We start from the raw sequence: 21,749 nt of genomic DNA, 5'->3' as shown, positions 1-21,749 counted from the left end.
TCTGGCCATGATGAGGCCATCCCAGGCAGCAATGTACGCCGCTGCTGGTGCCATCTGCAGCTCAGGTTCCTCCTCCTCCTCCTCATCTTCCACCTGCTCCTCCTCTGAAGAGGCTGTGTGCTCTGCGCCATGCTCCTCCTGCAGCTCCAATCCTTGCTGCTGCGCTATGTTGTGCAGTGCACAGCAAACAATGACGATTCTGGAGACCCTGGTTGGTGCGTACTGAAGGGCTCCTCCAGAACGTGGTGGAGATGTGGCTCTCATTATAATGCTCCTCAGCTTCAGTACTTGGCCTCCTCAGGGGTGTCATGAGCCACATCTTCAGTGGATAGCCCCTGTCTCCAAGCAGCCAGCTGGTAAGTCTGTTTGGAGGTGCGAAGAGCTGAGGGAGGGTGGACTGGCGCAGCATGAGTCATGACAGCTGCCAGGGAATTTGGCACACACATGCATAATCATCTTTTTATGGTTGCAGACGAGCTGCACATTGAGGGAGTGGAAGCCCTTGTGGTTCACAAACACTCCTGGGTGATGAGGGGGTGCCTTCATGGCCACATGTGTGCAGTTGATGACACCCTGCCCCTGTGGGAAGCCAGCCAGAGCAGCAAAGCCCAGCGCCCGCTCAGTAACACTGGCTCCATCAGTGGCAAAGTTGATATAATTGGCTGACTTGTGAAACGTGGCATCGGTCACCTGGGTGATGCATCTGTGGGCAGCTGACTGTGAGATCCCGCAAATATCTGCAGCAGATTCCTGGAAGGAGCCTGAGGTGAAGAAGTTGAGGGCGCTGGTGACCTTGACAGCCACTGGTAAGGTGTGACCACCCGCTCCTCTGGGCTGCAGCTCTTGCTCCAGCAAGCTACAAATGTCTGCGATGACCTGGCGTGATAGCTTGAGCCTCCTGAAGCACTGCTGCTCCGTCATGTTGAGAAAGCTCATCCTCTACCTATATACCCTGCGTTGGGGGTATCGCCTCCAGTGCACCGCAGCCCTGTGGCGTCCCCCTCTCTCCTGTGGAGCATCAGGTCATTGAGGAGAAGGCTGTTGTTGTGGTTGCTGCTTCTGCTGCTGGTGTTGTTGGTGGTGGGGCTCATCTTGGTCCGATTCAGAGGAGAGACAGTATAAGTGGCACCCATGCTGATGTAGTAGATGGCAGGTAAAGTGGAGATCAGAGAGCCAATTCCTCAATGTTGTGATAGTGAGTAGCAATGAGGTTTCAAAAATGACCTGAAAACTGCAGACACCGAAATCTGTGAACAGAATGGAGTGAGCAAGAGCCTTTCCATGAGGCAAGTAATGAGGTGTAATGTTGGTGTATTTATGTGCTTTTCCCAGCTGCCAATGAATGAACTCGCCAATGACCACTGAGTTTCCATTTCCCCTTCACAGGCGAGGTACCCGACCTCTGTGAAGCCCATGCTCCTGCAGTAAAACTCAAAAGCTGGCGTTAAAATCACTCTTAAGGGTCTCTCAACACGCACTGAATGATTTCAATGCGGTCGCCCGCCTCTGCCGATCGGGTCCACGTCGCGCCTTCAAAGCCGCCCGAGTTAAATGCGCTTGCTATTTCTGGAATTTTTACTGCCAACCTGCCCCCAAACCCGCATGCTCGACAACGGGAAAATTCCGGCCCATGTGTTTATTTTCTGTTCCACCCTCTAAAAGGCATTGAGGAAACTCTTGGGAATGGTGGGGACTCAATGCAACTGGGTCTTCGTCATTTCCAAGGGCTTCTGGCGGTTTTCTACCAGGTTACAATGTGAGACCACTGGAACCTCTGTAGAAGTTCAGGGCCCAGCTACATACCTCCAGTGGGTACATACTACATACCATCTTGTTCTGTATACTTAGCTTTAACAGTTGAAGGGATACACACTCAGAGCGGCGGACCTGCGGGAGACTCGGCGGCGAGGCTATAAAGAGCGGCGGAGCGCAGGTAGGCCTCAGAGCGACGAGAGCGGCGGACCTGCAGGAGACTCGGCGACGAGGCTATAAAGAGCGGCGGAGCGCAGGTAGACCTCAGAGCAGCGGACCTGCGGGAGACCCGGCGGCGAGGCTATAAAGAGCGGTGGAGCGCAGGTAGGCCTCAGAGCGGCGAACCTGCGGGAGACTCGGTGGCGAGGCTATAAAGAGCGGTGGAGCGCAGGTAGGCCTCAGAGCGGCGAAACTGCGGGAGACTCGGTGGCGAGGCTATAAAGAGCGGTGGAGCGCAGGTAGGCCTCAGAGCGGCGAACCTGCGGGAGACTCGGTGGCGAGGCTATAAAGAGCGGCGGAGCGCAGGTAGGCCTGAGCGGCGGACCTGCGGGCGACTCGGCGGCGAGGCTATAAAGAGCGGTGGAGCGCAGGTAGGCATACTAATTTCCAATCTCCGAACTCAGAGGGAAGGAGAGAGTAAAAAGTAATCGAAGTGTGATGTCACCAGAAAGCAGGTAAGTGATTGGTTGGTGACTATTTCTCTCTTTTTAAATTTAAACTCTGTGGTTTATAGTTTTTAAGGTCTCTGTGGTGTAGCGGGGACTGTTGGTAAACCAGGGCCCTTAAATATATCATTTAACTGTAGTGTAATTGGTGGGATTGATTTGATTTAATTTAATTTCAATTAATTAAAGGGTAAGTCATGGCAGGACAGCCCGGTCCCGTGGTATGCTCCTCCTGCGCTATGTGGGAACTCGGGGACACTTCAATATTCAGGAAAGATAGGCAAAAAGGAAAGGGAGGTGGGGCAGCATTGCTGGTTAAAGAAGGGATTAACACAATTGTAAGGAAGGATATTTGCTCTGATGATGTGGAATCTGTATGGGTAGAACTGAGAAATACCAAGGGGCAGAAAACGTTAGTGGGAGTGGTATATAGACCTCCAAACAGTAATGCGGAGGTTGGGGATGGCATTAAAAGTGAAATTAGAGAAGCGTGCAATAAGGGCACAGCAGTCATCATGGGTGACTTTAATCTATATATAGATTGGGCTAATCAAATTAGTAACAATACTGTGGAGGAGGAATTCCTGGAGTGTTTACGGGATGGTTTCCTCGACCAATATGTCGAGGAACCAACCAGAGATCAGGCCAGCTTAGAATGGGTATGATGTAATGAAAAAGGATTAATTAGCAATCTTGTTGTAAGCGGCCCCTTGGGTCGGAGCGATCATAATATGATAGAATTCTTCATTAAGATGGAGAATGAAGTAGTTGACTCAGAGACTAGGGTCCTGAATTTAAATAAAGGAAACTACGATGGTCTGAGGCGCGAATTGGGTAGGATTGATTGGGGAATGTCATTCAAAGGGTTGATGGTGGATAGGCAATGGCAAACATTCAAAGACCGCATGGATGAACTACAGAGTTTGTTCATCCCAGTTTGGCATAAAAATAAAACAAAAAAGGTGACAACCGTGGCTAACAAGGGAAATTAGGGATAGCATAAGGTCCAAGGAGAGGACATATAAATTGGCCAGAAAAAGCAGTAAACCTGAGGAGTGGGAGCAGTTTAGGATTGAACAAATGAGGACAAAGGGATTAATTAAGAAGGGGAAAATAGAATATGAGAGTAAGCTTGCAGGGAACATAAAAACTGACTGTAAAAGCTTTTATAGATATGTGAAGAGAAAAAGATTGGTGAAGTCAAGCATAGGTCCCTTGCAGTCAGAATCAGGTTAATTTATAATGGGGAACAAAGAAATGGCAGACCAATTAAATACATATTTTGGTTCTGTCTTCACAAATGAGGACACAAATAACCTCCCAGAGATGTCGGGGAACATAGGGTCTGATGAAAGGGAGGAACTGAAAGAAATCAGTATTTGTAGGAAAATGGTGTTAGGGAAATTGATGGGATTGAAGGCCGATAAATCCCCAGGGCCTGATAGTCTACATCCTAGGGTACTTAAGGAAGTGGCCCTAGAAATAGTAGATGCATTGCTGATCATCTTCCAACATTCGATGGAATCTGGAACAGTACCCATGGATTGGAGGGTAGCTAATGTTACCCCACTATTCAAAAAAGGTGGTAGAGAGAAAACGGGGAATTACAGACCGGTAAGCCTGACATCGGTAATGGGGAAAATGCTAGAGTCCATTATAAAAGATGTAATAGCAGAGCACTTGGAAAACAGTGACAGGATCGGACAAAGTCAACATGGATTTACAAAAGGTAAACCGTGCTTGACTAATCTACTGGAATTTTTTGAGGATGTAACTGGTGAAATAGATAAGGGAGAACCAGTGGATGTGGTGTATTTGGACTTTCAGAAGGCTTTCGCTAAGGTCCTGCATAAGAGATTAGCATGTAAAGTTAAGGCACATGGGATTGGGGGCAAGGTATTGACTTGGATAGAGAACTGGCTGGCAGACAGAAAGCAAAGAGTTGGAATAAACGGGTCTTTTTCCGGCAGGCAGTGACTAGTGGGGTACCGCAGGGATCGGTCCTTGGACCCCAGCTATTCACAATATATTTTATTGATCTAGACATGGGAACTAGATGTAATATCTTCAAATTTGCAGATGACACAAAGCTGGGTGTGTGTGTGTGCTGTGAGGAGGATGCCGAGGAACTCCAGGATGATTTGGACAGGTTGGGTGATTGGGCAGAAGCATAGCAGATGCAATATAACGTGGATAAATGTGAGGTTATCCACTTAGGTGGCAAAAACAGGAAAGCAGATTATTATCTGAATGGCAATAGATTGGGAGAAGGGGAAGTGCAACGAGACCTGGGTGTCCTTGTGCACCAGTCACTGAAGGTAAACATGCAGGTGCAGCAGGCGGTTAAGAAGGCAAATGGTATGTTGGCCTTTGTAGCGAGAGGGTTTGAGTACAGGAACAAGGATGTCTTGCTGCAGTTGTACAGGGCCTTGGTGAGACCACATCTTGAGTATTGTGTGCAGTTCTGGTCGCCTTATCTGAGGAAGGATGTTCTTGCCATGGAAGGAGTTCAGCGAAGATTCACCAGGCTGATACCTGGGATGGCAGGAATGACGTACGAGAAGAGAGTGGGTCGATTGGGTTTATACTCGCTGGACTTTAGAAGAATGAGAGGGGATCTCATTGAATCTTATAAAATTCTGACAGGACTGGACAGACTAGATGCAGGAAGGATGTTCCCGATGGTCGGGGAGTCCAGAACCAGGGGTCACAGTCTAAGGATAAGGGGTAAGCCATTTAGGACAGAAATGAGGAGGAATTTCTTCACCCAGAGAGTGATGAACCTGTGGAATTCTCTACCACAGAAGGTAGTAGAGGCCAATTCATTAAATATATTCAAGAAGGAGTTGGATATATTTCTTACGGCTAAAGGGATCAAGGGGTATGGGAGAAAGCAGGGACCGGGTACTGAATTAGGATGATCAGCCATGATCGCATTGAACAGCGGAGCAGGCTCAAGGGGCCGAATGGCCTACTCCTATCTTCTATGTTTCGATGAGTGAGTCACATTAAATACATAGGTAAAAGAATAAGTATAATAATAAATGCTACTCATTTACAGTTTTCATAGAATAATAAGCAGAGTTCTATCCCCAAAGCAACGGTTAAACTCACAGAATACTGTGTAATAAAAGTGGAAAGTGACTAATTCAGTCACCATTGATCTTGATGGTGCATTATGTGTTTCATGGCATAACACCCTATTGTTATAAAACAGTACGGTATATCCTCTGGCTTACTATGAAAAATGCCTAGAGAGATCTGCTGGTAGTTATACAACAGGTTTTTTAAATATATGTTAAAATAAACCTTTACTGATTATGACTCATCTTTAGGGCAGGAAAGCTTACCTTGTAGGAAATTGATTTTGCTGGTTTCACTTTCACCGGCAGAATTTAAAGCAACAATTTCAATCATGTCTTTCTGAACATTTGGAGCTTCACAAGCGAATACTGGTGTTCTGCATATCTCGCTCCTTTCTGAATTAGAAACTGCGTACACAATATACTCTGTGGCGTAAATTGACTCCGTCCATGAGATGAACAGTGTGTCATTTTCCAAAGAAACAATAAGGTTGCTTGGAGAGCAAGGAACTGAAACAAAAAAGAGTTATTTAAAATTGCTATATATAATACAAACTACAATGTTTACTTTTTGCATGAGACTTTGGTCCAGTGGTTGATTTACTGCCTGATTTTTGGACAATCGTATGCAGTAAACCATTTTATAATATTTAGCCACAGCACTGTTAATATAGAAACATAGAAGATAGGAGCAGGAGTAGGCCATTCGGCCCCTTGAGCCTGCTCCGCCATTTAATGAGATCATGTTTGATCATCCAAATTCAGTACCCTGTCCCTGCTTTCTCCCCATATCCCTTGATCCCTTTAGCCTTAAGTAATATATCTAACTCCTTCTTGAATATATTTAATGAATTGGCCTCAACTGCCTTCTGTGGTAGAGAATTCCATAGGTTCACCACTCTCTGGGTGAAGAAATTCATCCTCATCTCAGTTGTAAATGACTGAGTGCGAGTCAGCAGAGAGTGCTGTGAGTTTGGGTATGTGTGAGAGTTCTTTAATTGTTATTTCTCTTTAAATCATTCTTGATAAGATTACTTAAGCAGTTTAAGTAAAGGGGAAAAGTTAAATATTTGGGATTCTGTTGGTTTAAGAAGAGTAAAACAAGGTTACACTGCAGTAGGAGTAAATTGGCACAGCAGGCAGTGGAAACCAGTTTTCTAACCAATCAGCAGGGGTGGCTCATTTGGCTGTAAACAAACAAACAGCATAAAAAGACCAGTGCTGGTGCGAGCAAGCACTGAGTGCGAGTCAGCAGAGAGTGCTGTGAGTTTGGGTAAGTGAGAGTTAGGGTAAGTGGGGTCTTAGGTGCTCTTTTCAAACTTTAACTCTGTGGGTTGTAGTAAATAAGGCCTTTCTGGTGCAGAGTGACTGTTGGTAAATCATTTAACTGGTGTAATTAGAGGGATTGATTTAATTTAAATCCAATTAATTAAAGGGGATACTAACATCTAAAATCGGGCAGAGGGTGTCCATAACTAACAATAAAAAAAAGTAATTAATTACATAGAATGGAGCAGATGATGTGTTACTGTTGCGAGATGTGGGAGCCGGTGGACCCCATTGAGGCTCACGGTGATTACGTCTGTGACAAGTGTCTGCTGCTACAGGAACTCCAGCTCAGTGTTGATGAGCTGGAGTCTGAGCTTCAGACACTGCGACACATCAGGGAGGGGGAGAAGTACCTGGACTCTGTGTATCAGGAGGTGGTCACACCTATGAAATTAATTAATTCAGATGTAGCCCATGGTCAGGGACAGGACGGTGTGACTATGAGTGAGGCAGGTACGGGGATCCAGGAGGTAGAGCTGGAGGAGCCGCAGCCCTTGCTCTTGTCCAACAGGTTCGAGGTTCTTACTCCCTGTGGGAACAGGAGCAGAGACTGCAGGGAGGATGAGCAACCTGGCCACAGCACCGTGGAACGGGGGGCCATTCAAGAGGGGGGAGTAAATAGAAATGTTGTAGTGGTAGGGGATAGTATTATTGGGGGGATAGATAGAGTTCTCTGCAGCCGGCAGCAAGAGTCCCGAAGGCTGTGTTGCCTACCCGGTGCCAGGGTTAAGGACATCTCCTCTGGGCTGGAAAGAAACTTGCAGTGGGAGGGGGTGGATGCAGTTGTTGTGGTCCATGTTGGTACAAACGACGTAGATAGGACTAGGAAGCCGGTTCTGTTAAAGGAGCATGAGCAGCTAGGGGTCAAATTAAAAAACAGAACCTCAAGGGTAATAATCTCTGGATTATTACCTGAGCAACGAGCGAATTTGGCTAGGACAAATAAAATTAGAGAGTTAAATGTGTGGCTCAAAGACTGGTGTGGGAGAAATGGATTTTGCTTCCTGGGACACTGGCACCAGTACTGGGGCAGGAGGGAGCTGTTCCGTTGGGACGGGCTTCACTTGGCCAGTGCTGGGACTAGAGTCCTGGCGGATCATATAACTAGAGCTGTAGAGAGGGCTTTAAACTAACTAGTGGGGGGGAGGTTCCTAGAGAGCAAATAATAAAAATGACAACAGAGAAGGTCATAGACTTAGACTTAGGTAGCAGAGGGGAAATTAAAAACCAGAGCATGTCAGGAAGCGGCAGAAGGTATGGAGTAAAAGGTAAAGTAATAAAAAGGGTAAAAGCAGGAACTAAGTGTCACAAAACATATTTGAAAGTTCTCTATCTGAATGCACGTAGCATTCGTTACAAAATAGACGAGTTAATGGCACAAATAACTACATATGGGTATGATCTTGTGGCCATTACAGAAACATGGCTGCAGGGTGACTGCCTGGGAATTAAACATACCAGGTTATTTAACGATCAGGAAGGGGAGGTAGGGTGGCTATGTTAATAAAGGAAGGAATCACTGTAATACAGAGAAATGATATTGGGTCAAAAGATCAGGATAATGAAACAGTTTGGGTGGAGATAAGGAATAAGGGGAAAAAACTAGTGGGCGTAGTCTTTAGGCCTCCGAACAGTTGCAACTCTGTTGGACAGAGTATCAATCAGGAAATAGTTGAGGCTTGTAATAAGGGAACATCTATAATTATGGGGGAATTTAACTATCATATTAATTGGACAAATCAAATTTGGCAGGGCTGCCTTGAGGATGAGTTCATTGAGTGTATTAGGGATGGGTTTCTTGAGCAGTATGTAACTGAACCGACCAGGGGGCAAGCAACCTTAGATCTGGTCCTGTGTAACGAGACAGGATTAATTAAAAATGTCCTAGTAAAGGATCCCCTTGGAATGAGTGACCATAACATGGTTGAATTCCATATTCAATTAGAGGGTGAGAAGGTTGGATCTCAAACAAGCGTGCTAAGCTTGAATAAAGGAGACTATGAAGGTATGAGAGCGGAATTGAGTAGAGTGGATTGGGAAAATAGATTAAAGGGTAAGACGATACATGATCAGTGGTGTACATTTAAGGAGTTATTTTACAACTTCCAAAAAAAATATATTCCACTGAGAAGAAAAGGGTGTAAAAGAAAAGACAGCCATCCGTAGCTAAGTAAAGAAATTTAAGGATAGTATTCGACTAAAAACAAGGGCATATAAGGTAGCCAAATCTAGTGGGAGGATAGAGGATTGGGGAAACTTTAAAAGACAGCAAAAAAATAACAAAAAGATTGATTAAGAAAGGGAAGATAGATTATGAAAGTAAATTAGCAAAAAATATAAAAACAGATAGTAAGAGTTTTTATAGTTATATAAAAAGAAAAAGGGTGGCTAAAGTAAATGTTGGTCCCTTAGAGGATGAGACCGGGAAATTAATGGTGGGAAATATGGAGATGGCAAAAACACTGAATGAATATTTTGTATCAGTCTTTACAGTAGAAGACACTAAGAATATCCCAACACTGGACAAACAGGGGGCTATGGGGGGGAGGAGCTAAACATGATCAAAATCACTAAGGAAGTGGTACTCGGTAAAATAATGGGACTCAAGGCGGATAAATCACCTGGACCTGATGGCTTACATCCTAGGGTCTTGAGGGAAGTGGCGGTAGGGATTGTGGATGCATTGGTAATAATTTTCCAAAACTCCCTGGACTCAGCAAAGGTCCCGGCAGACTGGAAAACTGCTAATGTAACGCCCTTATTTAAAAAGGGCAGTAGACAGAAGGCTGGAAACGATAGACCGGTTAGCCTAACATCTGTGGTAGGTAAAATTTTGGAGTCCATTATTAAGGAGACAGTAACAGGACATTTGGATAATCATAATTTAATAGGACAAAGTCAGCATGGTTTTATGAAGGGGAAGTCATGTTTGACAAATTTGCTGGAGTTCTTTGAGGAAGTAACATATAGGGTGGATAAAGGGGAACCAGTGGACGTAGTGTATTTAGACTTCCAAAAGGCATTTGACAAGGTGCCACACAGAAGATTATTGCTTAAGATAAAAAATCACAGGATTGGGGGTAATATTCTGGCATGGATAGAGGATTGGCTATCTAACAGAAGGCAGAGAGTTGGGATAAATGGTTCATTCTCAGACTGGCAATCAGTAACTAGTGGTGTTCCGCAGTGGTCAGTGCTGGGTCCACAACTCTTTACAATCTATATTAACGATTTGGAGGAGGGGACCGAGTGTAACATATCAAAGTTTGCAGATGATACAAAGATGGGAGGGAAAGTAGTGAGTGAGGAGGACATAAAACCTGCAAGGGGACATAGACAGGCTAAGTAAGTGGGCAGAGATTTGGCAGATGGAATACAATACTGGAAAGTGTGAGGTTATGCACGTTGGCAGGAAAAATTGTAGAGCAAGTTATTATCTTAATGGCAAGAAACTGGAAAGTACTGAAGTACAAAGGGATCTGGGGGTCCTGGTGCACGAATCTCAAAAGGTTAGTATGCAGGTGCAGCAAGTGATTAAGAAGGCCAATGGAATGTTGGCTTTCATTGCTAGGGGGATAGAATATAAAAATAGGGAGGTATTGCTTCAGTTGTACAAGGTATTGGTGAGACCACACCTGGAATACTGCATACAGTTTTGGTGTCCATACTTAAGAAAAGACTTACTTGCTCTCGAGTCAGTACAAAGAAGGTTCACTTGGTTAATCCCGGGGATGAGGGGATGGACATATGAGGAGAGGTTGAGTAGATTGGGACTCTACTCATTCGAGTTCAGAAGAACGAGAGGTGATCTTATTGAAACATATAAGATTGTGAAGGGGTTGGATCGGGTGGATGCGGGGAGGATGTTCCCGATGATGGGTGAAACTAGAACTAGGGGGCATAGTCTTAGAATAAGGGGCTGCTCTTTCAAAACTGAGATGAGGAGGAACTACTTCACTCAGAGGGTGGTAGGTCCATGGAATATGCTGCCCCAAAAAGCTGTAGAAGCTACATCATTACATAAATTTAAAACAGAAATAGACAGTTTCCTAGAAGTAAAGGGAATTAAGGGTTACGGGGAGCGGGCAGGAATTTGGACACGAGTCTAGGTTCGGATCAGACATGGCCCTGTGGGTAGCGGAGCGGACCCAGGGGCCGTGTAGCCTGATCCTGCTCCTATTTCGTGTGTCTAATTCTGTTAGATTTAGGAGATGGTTCTGTGATAGTAGATTGGCGTTTAGGATCAGATCAGCCATGATCTTATTGAATGGCGGAGCAGGCTCGAGGGGCCGATTGGCCTACTCCTGCTCCTATTTCTTATGTTACCCCTTATCCGTAGACTGTGACCCCTGGTTCTGGACTCCCTTGCCATCGGGAACATCCTTCTTGCATCTAGTCTGGTGAATCTTCGCTGCACTCCCTCCAGGGCAAGAACATCCTTCCTCAGATAAGGCGACCAAAACTACACACAATACTCAAGGTGTGGTCTCACCAACGCCGTGTACAACTGCAGCAAGACATCCTTGCTCCTGTACTCGAATCCTCTCGCTATGAAGGCCAACATACCATTTGCCGCCTTAACCGCCTGCTGCACCTGCATGCTTACCTTCAGCGACTGGTGCACAAGGACACCCAGGTCTCATTGCACTTCCCCTTCTCCCAATCTGTTGCCATTCAGATAATAATCTGCCTTCCTGTTTTTGCCACCAAAGTGGATAACCTCGCATTTATCCACATTATACTGCATCTGCCATGCATCTGCTCAATCACCAAACCTGTCCAAATCATACTGGAGTTTCTCGGCATCCTCCTCACAGCACACACGCCCACCCAGCTTTGTGTCATCTGCAAACTTGGAGATATTACATCTAGTTCCCTCGTCTAGATCATTTATATATATTGTGAATAGCTGGGGTCCTAGGACCAATCCCTGCGGTACCCCACTAGTAACTGCCTGCCACTTGGAAAAAGACCCGTTTATTCCAACTCTTTGCTTCCTGTCTGCCAACCAGTTCTCTATCCAAGTCAGTACCTTACCCCCAGTCCCATGTGCTTTAACTTTGCACGCTAATCTCTTATGTGGGACCTTATCGAAAGCCTTCTGAAAGTCCAAATGCACCACATCCACTGGTTCTCCCTTATCTATTTTACCAGTTACATCCTCAAAAAATTCCAGTAGGTTAGTCAAGCATGATTTACCTTTTGTAAATCCATGTTGACTTTGTCTGATCCTGACACTGTTTTCCAAGTGCTCTGCTATTACATCTTTTATAATGGACTCTAGCATTTTCCCCAGTACCGATGTCAGGCTTACCGGTCTATAATTCCCCATTTTCTCTCTACCACCTTTTTTAAATATTTGGGTTATATTAGCTACCCTCCAATCCATGGGAACTGTTCCAGAGTCTATAGAATTTTGGAAGATGACCAGCGATGCATCTACTATTTCTAGGGCCACTTCCTTAAGTACCCTAGGATGTAGATTATCAGGCCCTGGGGATTTATCGGCCTTCAATCCCGTCAATTTCCCTAACACCATTTCCCTACAAATACTGATTTAATTCAGTAGCTCAGTGTTTCATGGCACTTTGTTAATTCAGGGAAGATTGGCTCCTAATTTTCCAATACAAAGTAAGTCACTTATAACAGATTGTTTTGTGCATGGTGTTCTTTCTGGAAAACATCTGTCCGATATTCCAGTGAGCATCAAAATCTGCTGATACAGTTTCACAGTCGGCAGGTTCATTGAGAGCAGCACAAAATTATCATGACATAATAGTAATGGCAGAAATGTGGCTGAAGCTGGGTCAGGATTGGCAATTAAATATAGCTCAAAATAAGATCTTCAGGACGGTTAGGGAAGGAAGAAAGGGAGGAGTGTGATTAATGGGACAAAAAATCATAACGCTAGAGTGGAAGGATTTAAATAGAGTAGTGGTCCAAATAGAATCCTTTTGGATTGAACTAAGGAATAGCAAGGGTAGCAGGCAATTTAATGTGGAGTGTGGTAATGCATTTTGGAAAGAAAAACAAGGAATGGGAATATAGGCAGTGTTGAAGGCTGTGGAGGAACAGAGACCTAGGGGTGGAAATAAATAATTCCTTGGAAGTGCAAATGTAGGTAGATAAAACCATAAAATATGGCAATAGCATCTCTGGATTTTATAAATAAGGATGTAGAGTATAACAACAACAAAAATCATAAATCTGTACAGATAATGGTTAGGCCATAGTTAGAGGACAAAGTGCAGTTCAGAAAGGATCTTAAAGCCATGGAGAACATACAGTGTCAGTTCACTAGGATGATACCAGGGATGAGAAACTATAGTTATGAGGAGAGGCTTAAAATAGTGGGATTATTTCCACTGGAGCAAAGGAGGCTAAGAGGAGATGTAATGGAGATTTTAAAAATTATGAAGGGTCAAATGGGAAAAGACTGTTTCTTCTGATTGGGGAGCCTGTGATGAGGAGTCATTGTGGAAATCTTTGCCACAGGGAATAAATGAGACAAAGACTATTCCATCTTTTAAAGAAAAGAGAAAATAAATATTTGAAGCAGAGGAAGATATAGCATTATGGGGAGTGAGCAGGGTAGTGGGATTAGTTTTGGTTTATTGCAGCAAAGAGCAAATTGTGATGAAGATTGTGAAAGACCACAGGAAGACATAGATAGGTGGCAGATGCAGTTCAATGTACAAAAATGTGAAGTAATACATCTTGGGGCTAAGATTGAGGAAAGAGACGACACCTCAAATGATAAGATTTTAAATGGAGTAGATAAGCAGAGGGACGTTTGTGTGTCGATACACATGCGATTAAAAAGTGGCAACACAAGTAGATAAGGCCATAAAAAGGCAAACAGAAAAATTATTTTGCATCTGAAGGTAAAGAATACAAAAGCATAGAAAATGTTGAACTTCTAAAAGACCTTAGGGCACAGTTGGAATATTGTGTACAATTTTGGGTACTCCATTATTGGAAGGATATGAAGGCAATGGCACAGTCTAGATTCACTAGGATGTTACCAGGGATGAGGGGTTACAATTATGAAGAGAGACTTGTGAAGTTCAGAGTTGGAGCTGACAAAGTTTAGCTCTGGTAGAGGTCTTTTAGATTATGAAGGTCTTTTTTAGTATTTCTGGATTTTTCACTACATTTTCATAGAAATAATAATTTGAATAAAATAGGTACTTTTAATGTTGGGATTTAAGCAAAATGTATTCCTACAAGTTTAAAAAAGGTACCTAGATGAAATGTGGTTAATATGCTAAATGCTATTTGCTCTCTAGAGACTAAACAATAAGCAATTAAATAGCTTGTCTAGGTAACTGAAATACACCTCACACTGTTGAAAAATCCTTTGATCCCTGACTGTGGGAAAAAAAGATTTAAAAAGGGAGACAGGCTTTTTGAAATAGCAAGGCTGCAAAGGCAGTCAAATTTGTTAAAGAGGAAGTTGGGGGGGCTTTCGCTGAGGCGTAGAGTTTAGAAATCCTGGAGGATGACCCCAAAGTCATCTTGTTTAAGTCAAGTAAGACAACCTACTGATGTGGGCTAGTGTGACAGATTCTTTATTTTGTATTATTGCATGACGATAATTTGTACAGATTGAATTAAGTGAGTCCGTTACCTTACTGTCAAATGAAGTAGCTTACTGATTCATATTAGACTTTGTCTCATGAAGTGCTTGCTTTTTTGTGAAAGGCATGCATATTCCGTTCAGATCACAAGAGGATACTATTGTTACATCTCAGTTGCACTATCGTGCAAGTAGAAATAGGGCAGTGTGAGTCAACTCCCATAAAGGTAAGATGCTCAGACCACTTGCAGGAATGACCGACACCACTGTACCCATGAAGGCAATAATGGAAGACCCGTATTTGTAACAGCTACAATAAGGTGAATATTGATAGATTGTTTCCATTGATTACTGAGATGGTAAAAGGGATAAATCTAAAATAATTGTGAAAAGAATTAAAAAGGAGGCAAGATTTTTTTTACACACAAAGGATGGTTAGAATGTGGAATTGTCTGCCACAACCTGATGTCAAAACAAAGTGTCAGCTGTGGCTCAGTGGGTAGCACTCTCACCTCTGAGTCAGAAGGTTGTGGGTTCAAGTCTTGAGACTTGAGCACAAAATCTTGGCTGATATTCCAGTGCAGTACTGAGGAAGTGCTGAATTGTTAAAGATGCTGTTTTTCAGATGAGACGTTAAACCGAGGCCCCATCAGCCCCCTCACGTGAACGTTAAAGATCCCATGGCACTATTTCAAAGAAGAACAGGGGTGTTCTGGCCAATATTTATCCCTCAACCAACACCTAAAATAAGATTATCAGGCCATTATCACATTGCTGTTTGTGGGACCTTGCTGTGCACAAATTGGCTGCCACGTTTCCTACACTACAACAGTGACTACACTTCAAAACTACTACATTGGCTGAAAAGCGCTTTGGGACATCCTGAGGTCGTGAAAGGCGCTATATAAATGCAAGTCTTTCTTTAAATTCTTTAAAAAGGGATTTAGGTATTTGCTTGAAAAGCAGCAATATTGAAGTGTATGGAACAGTCAGGAAAGCACAATTGGATAGGGTGCTTCATAAGGAAAATAAATATTGGTACAGACTTGATGGGACTAATGACCTGTTGATGTGTTATAACATTCTATGGTTCTATTACAGTTACAAAAGGGTATCATTAAATTACTAGACCAAATGATGGGTGTTTATTTTCATGTAACTGAACTTTTTTTTTTAAGTCTAAAGAGTATAGAATGTTAGAAATTAATTCCCAGTGATGGCTAGATTTTACATACTGGAAATTATGTTTTATTTTTCATTCTTTTACTTACCGGTGATACCAGATAAGGGAATGCTTGCGCTGCTGATTCCTGCTGGATTTCTAGCTGTGACAGTAATGTTGTATGTGGCACTGCAAGGAACTGGGAATTGGAAAAACGTTCTGGGTGTCCAATATGAACACAAAGTATACATGGAGAATGGATCCTGTTCAATTTGTCCCTCTATATCTACTTCATAGTCTTCAGCACAGTGACTGCCTTTCCAGAAGACGTCTATGTCTTGTACGCCATTACTGGCAGGGTTTAACGTAGCTTGAATGTCCTCTGGCAGACATGGGACTACACAACAAAAAGGATTAAATAACAGAGTAAAATGAATTAAACAACAGTCAAATTAAGCTAGATTAAAATTGCTCAGACCATTGTTACTTATGTGCCAATTCATATTATGGATTTGTATAAAGCTAACGATAATTAGACCTTTAACGGATAAGCATTTTTTTTGTATTAAAGAGGTAGTTTTTTGGTTTACTATAGAAGATCTCAAGCAAAATGCAATAATTGATGGTGCTAATAGTATATTTACCTGTACCAACTTCGTAAGAACCGTTAAGCATACTTGTGCAAAATCCATTAAAAGCGTAAACAGAAATGTTGTATTTGGTGGCACAACTCAAATGTTGAATGTGACAACTTGTGTTTGTTGTGTCACAATGAAGTAGGTCTTCACCGCTAGCATTTATAAATGCCATATATGATATTGCTGTATCACTGTGACCCCATGACAGTAACATCGAGTTGTTTGCACAGTCCACATCAGCTTCAAGATATTCTGGAGTACATGGTACTAGAAGGTTGAAAAAAGGTTTGTTATTTCCAGAATGTGCTGTACTTGAGGAAAGCAAGGTAGATGTAAATAGTTTTACACCACAAGTCTTAAAGCAGCAGTGGTCAATATTTGTTGAAAGTAATTCTTAGATTAATAATAGTGTACAGGTAGCTAGGAACACGTTGCAATGTGTTAATAAATTAGAGATATATTTTGCTATGAAAGGAGGAAATTAATTCAAAATTTGCTCTCCACATTCAGTTGCCATGAATTAAAATGGTGGCTGGCAGCCATTTTGCTCTTTTCCAATGAGTTATTTGTGAATTCACAAGTGCCAATCGCCAAATATTGGACTATAATATTGCACCTGTTAGTACATTGGATTTGCATTACTCAAATAGTTAATGAGCTGCTTAACAGCCAAAATAAATGGCACAACATTATTGAATTCAGCCGTGGAGTGAGGAACACTTCAATGCATAGTGTTTAGACGAAAAGTTTGTGAGGGTGCGTCTCAGCTGGTAGATCATCACAGCTGGCTGATCAGGTGAGATGTTCTCTTCTGCTTACCCTTTGGTGCTCTGCCTCTTGCAATCTAGGTCTATATTGCTAAATAAAAGTCTAATCAAATGAAATATTAAATACTGTATATACATCTTTCTTTAGTTTTGCCGGCAGAGAGTCGATTGTGGCCATTTGAGTTGGTTGAGGGTTTGCCAGCTAAACAATTGAGCTTGAGTGGGGCCACTGAGTCATACTGCAAGGATGTCATTGATGTGCCTCAATAAATCCGAGACTCGATGTTAGCGAAACAAAACAAGGCTTTTATTAACTTGGAAGGTAACACACAGAGGAGAGGTATCTTCCATCCAGAGGTCTGCCGTACTGGATGTGATGCGGGCTGGGCCAGCTTACATAGGGGCCAGGTATGGGCGGAGCCCTACACACAGTACAATACAATGGTGAGGAAATGGAACTGAGGTAAGGGAAATGAAACTGAAACCAACCACAGTCACAGGCAGAGAATACCAATGAGTGATGAATGGAATATTTCATCACATTCACCCCTTCTATAGATTTAGTCTGTTCGGGGGTTTGATAGGTCCCCGGTGGCCTCCTGGGTCTCTGCCGGGGGTGCCGCCAGGGTTGTTGAAGGGGTAGTTGGTGGGGGTACCATTGGTCGATGTTCTTCCGGGGGTGATGAAAGAGTAGTGGGTGGGTAAGAGTTGTTGTGATCGTTGCTGCTGTTGTCGTGGTTGTTGTCGTTACCGGCTGGGGCGACGTCTTTTATGGACACGGTGTCCTCCCTTCCGTCGGCGTGCCGGACATACGCGTATTGGGGGTTGGCGTGGAGTAGGTGCACTGACTCCACGAGAGGGTCCGTCTTGTGGCCCCTCACATGCCTTCGCACGAATACCGGACCCGGGGTGGAGAGCCATGACGGCATGGATACGCCTGAAGTGGATTTCCGGGGAAAGACAAACATTCGCTCAGGAGACGTGGCATTAGTGGCAGTACACAATAGCGACCGTATCGAATGGAGCACATCTGGGAGGACTTCCTGCCAGCGGGAGATAGGGAGGCCCTTGGTCCTTAGAGCTAGAGTGACTGCTTTCCATACTGTCCCGTTCTCTCGCTCCACTTGACCGTTACCCCGGGGGTTGTAGCTGGTGGTACGGCTTGTGGCGATCCCCCTGGACAGCATGTACTGGCGTAGCTCTTCACTCATGAAGGACGCCCCACTATCCGTATGGATGTAGCTCGGCATACCGAACAGGCAGAACAGGCTGTTGAGGCATTTAATGACCGTGGCGCTGGTCATGTCTGGGCAGGGGAGGGCGAATGGGAAACGGGAGTATTCGTCCACAATGTTCAGGAAGTAAACATTGCAGTCGATGGACAGGAGGGGGCCCTTGAAATCTAAGCTGAGCCGCTCAAAGGGCCATGTAGCTTTGATTAAGTGGGCTCTATCTGGGCGGTAGAACCGAGGCTTGCACTCAGCGCAAGTGCGGCAGTTCCTGGTCAGAGACCGAACTTCCTCAATCGAGTAGGGTAAGTTGCAGGACTTTATGAAGTGGAACAGCCGCGTGACCCCTGGGTGGCAGAGGTCGTTGTGGAGGGTCTGTAGCCGATCCCCGGTGGCGCTGGCACACATCCCTCGTGAGAGGGCGTCGGGGGATTCGTTAAGGGCCCCTGGCCGGTAAATGATGTCATAATCGAAGGTGGAGAGCTCGATCCGCCACCTAAGAATCTTATCATTTTTAATCTTCCCCCTCTGTTTATTATTGAACATAAACGCTACCGACCGCTGGTCGGTAAGTAGGGTGAAGCGTTTGCCGGCTAGGTAGTGGCGCCAGTGGCGCACTGCCTCCACGATGGCTTGGGCCTCCTTTTCCACGGAGGAGTGTCTGATCTCGGGCCCTTGGAGGGTCCTCGAGAAGAAAGCTACGGGCCGCCCCGCCTGGTTGAGGGTGGCCGCCAAGGCAAAGTCAGACGCATCACTTTCCACTTGAAAGGGAGTGTTCTCGTCCACTGCCTGTAGCGTGGCCCGCTCAATATCCCGCTTAATGCTTTTGAAGGCGGCGTGGGCCTCAGCAGGGAGCGGAAAAGAGGATGCTTTCAAGAGGGGGCGGGCTTTGTCGGAGTAGTTGGGGACCCATTGGGAATAATAAGAAAATAACCCCAGGCACCTTTTCAGGGCTTTGGGAGTGTTGGGCAGGGGCAGCTCCCGTAGGGGGCGCAATCGGTCAGGGTCTGGTCCGATTTCCCCATTCTCCACCACGCTGCCTAGTATGCAGAGGCGCATGGTGTTGTAAACGCACTTGTCCTCGTTGTAGGTGAGGTTGAGTTTTTGTGCGGTTTTCAGGAACCTCTCGAGGTTCGAGTCGTGATCCTGCTGGTTGTGGCCGCAGATGGTGACGTTGTCGAGGTAGGGGAAGGTTGCCTGCAAGTGGTGGTCATCGACCATGCGGTCCATCTCCCTCTGGAAGACCGAGACCCCATTCGTCACCCCAAAGGGGACTCTGAGGAATTGGTAGAGGCGTCCGTTCGCCTCGAAGGCGGTGTACGGGCAGTCCTCTGGTCTGATAGGAAGCTGGTGGTACGCTGACTTGAGGTCGATGGTGGAGAACACCCGGTATTGGGCGATTTGGTTCACCATTTCTGATATGCGGGGTAGCGGGTAGGCGTCTAGTAGGGTGTACCTGTTGATCGTTTGGCTATAGTCGATCACCATCCGTTTCTTCTCGCTACCCCTTACCACTACCACTTGGGCGCGCCACGGGCTGTTGCTGCGTTCAATAATGCGCTCTTTCAGGAGCCTGTCTACCTCGGTCGCGATAAACCGCCTGTCCTCCCAGCTGTACCTCCTGCTTTTGGTCGCTATTGGCCGGCAGTTAGGGGTAAGGTTCGCGAATAGCGAAGGCGGCTTTACCTTCAGGGTAGCCAGACCGCACACTGTGAGGGGCGGCTGGGACCCACCGTAATTGAGCGTGATGCTTTGGTGGTAGCACTGGAAATTCAGGCCCAAGATCACACTCGCACATAGATTCTTCATGATTAGTACTTTAAAATTATCGTATACAGTTCCGTTAACAGACAATTGTACCGTGCAGTAACCCATAATGGTCGATGTCTGGGTTTTATCAGCCATAGAGATGGTACCCCGAGTAGGGACCACCTTTAGGGAGAGTTGTTGTGCCAGTTCAGGGTGGATAAAACTCTCCGTGCTTCCATTGTCAATTAAACATTTAACCCCGCACCCGTTTACCTCGATGTCCACCATTGATTTGGATAGCGGGTGCGGCCTGGTCTGGTCCACTGTGACCGATGCCACTGTAGGGCCCTGATCGAGACAAGATGGCGTCCACGCTGTCTGCTCACAAGATGGCGGACCCCACGAGGTCGGGCAGGATGGCGTCCAAGATGGCCGCTCCCACGGCGCACACGTGGCGGTGGCGGGTTTTCCGGCGGGGTTCCCTCTGCACACCTTCCCGAAGTGCCCCTTCTTACCGCACTTAAAGCAGGTGGTGCCTTTCGCCGGGCACGGGTTTCTGGTGTGCTTCAGCTGCCCGCAGAAGTAGCAGTTGGGTCCCCGACGCGTCGCGGCTGTCGTAGGGCTTCTGGGGGGAGAGCGGGGCCCTGACGGTGTCGGGCTGCCGGGCGGGGAAGATGCCTTCCAAGATGGCGGCGCCCTTGGTGCACACGTGGCGGCGTGGACGGCGTGGGCTGAAGAGTAGGCGTCCGAGTTTCTCTGGGCCACATCCCGGGATCGTGCTGTGTCCGCAGCCTGTTTCAGGTCCAATCCCGTTTTTTCCAGCAGTCTCTGCCGGATGTAAGTGGAGCTGAGGCCTGTGATAAAGGCATCGTGAACAAGCTCGTCAGTGTACACTGCGGCTTTTACATCTTGGCACTTGCAGTCTTTGCCAAGCGTTTTCAGGGTGCCTAGGAACTCCTCCACCGATTCCCCAGGTCGCTGTGCGCGAGTAGCGAGCAGATGCCTAGCATACACCTCATTCGTAGGCTGCTGGTAATGCGCCTTTAAGATGTCGCAGGTGGCCGGGTACGTGTCGGCGTCTTGGATGAGGGGGTAAACCCGGTGGCTTACCCAATTCCGCGTTTCATACTCGCAGCGTCCGTAGTGTCTTTGACGGCTGCGGAATTGTCCAGGAAGAATTCCATACACATAAACCAGTGTCCGAAGCGTGCCGATGCGTCCGAAGCATGTTGGTCCAAATCCAAACGTTCGGGTTTCAAGAGTTGATCCATTGTGTTGAAAATTAAGTCAATAAAATTGATGTGCCTCAATAAATCCGAGACTCGATGTTAGCGAAACAAAACAAGGCTTTTATTGACTTAGAAGGTAACACACAGGAGAGGTATCTTCCATCCAGAGGTCTGCCGTACTGGATGTGATGCAGGCTGGGCCAGCTTACATAGGGGCCAGGTATGGGCGGAGCCCTACACACAGTACAATACAATGGTGAGGAAACGGAACTGTGGTAAGGGAAATGAAACTGAAACCAACCACAGTCACAGGCAGAGAATACCAATGAGTGATGAATGGAATATTTCATCACAGTCTTAACCTAGACCTTGAACAAGTTCATCACAATCGTAAAAAGGCTCTTAAGATTTTCTTCCAAATATTTTTCATACTGCCATTACACACACGCCAGGCCATCAGAAAAATTTAAACTATTAAGGAAAGAAAAAAGAATTGTCTTTCCAAATTTAGTCACAATATTTTTTCTGCAAACTACACACACACACACACACACACACACACACACA

At 45.4% G+C, this 21,749-nt stretch overlaps 1 protein-coding gene across 3 annotated transcripts in view; it reads right to left on the bottom strand.

Moving 5' to 3' along the window:
* Nucleotides 1-21,749, bottom strand: part of LOC147121905 (fibronectin-like) — a 119,570-nt gene that overhangs the window by 27,356 nt on the left and 70,465 nt on the right. For all 3 annotated transcript variants that reach the window (XM_085982443.1, XM_085982444.1, XM_085982445.1), the window contains 3 exons: nucleotides 16,215-16,475; nucleotides 15,680-15,967; nucleotides 5,768-6,010 (listed from right to left, as the gene is read on the bottom strand). In XM_085982443.1, coding sequence (XP_085838569.1) covers nucleotides 5,768-6,010; nucleotides 15,680-15,967; nucleotides 16,215-16,475 — 792 coding nt within the window. The remainder of the gene's footprint in view (nucleotides 1-5,767; nucleotides 6,011-15,679; nucleotides 15,968-16,214; nucleotides 16,476-21,749) is intronic.

This window comes from Somniosus microcephalus, chromosome 3 (genome assembly GCF_052327205.1).
Source record: "Somniosus microcephalus isolate GS21.2 chromosome 3, FLI_Smic_1.0, whole genome shotgun sequence".
NCBI classification, from domain to species: domain Eukaryota; kingdom Metazoa; phylum Chordata; class Chondrichthyes; order Squaliformes; family Somniosidae; genus Somniosus; species Somniosus microcephalus.
The sequence above is the reverse complement of the archived record's forward strand: the minus strand, read 5'-3'. Positions and strand labels throughout refer to the sequence as shown.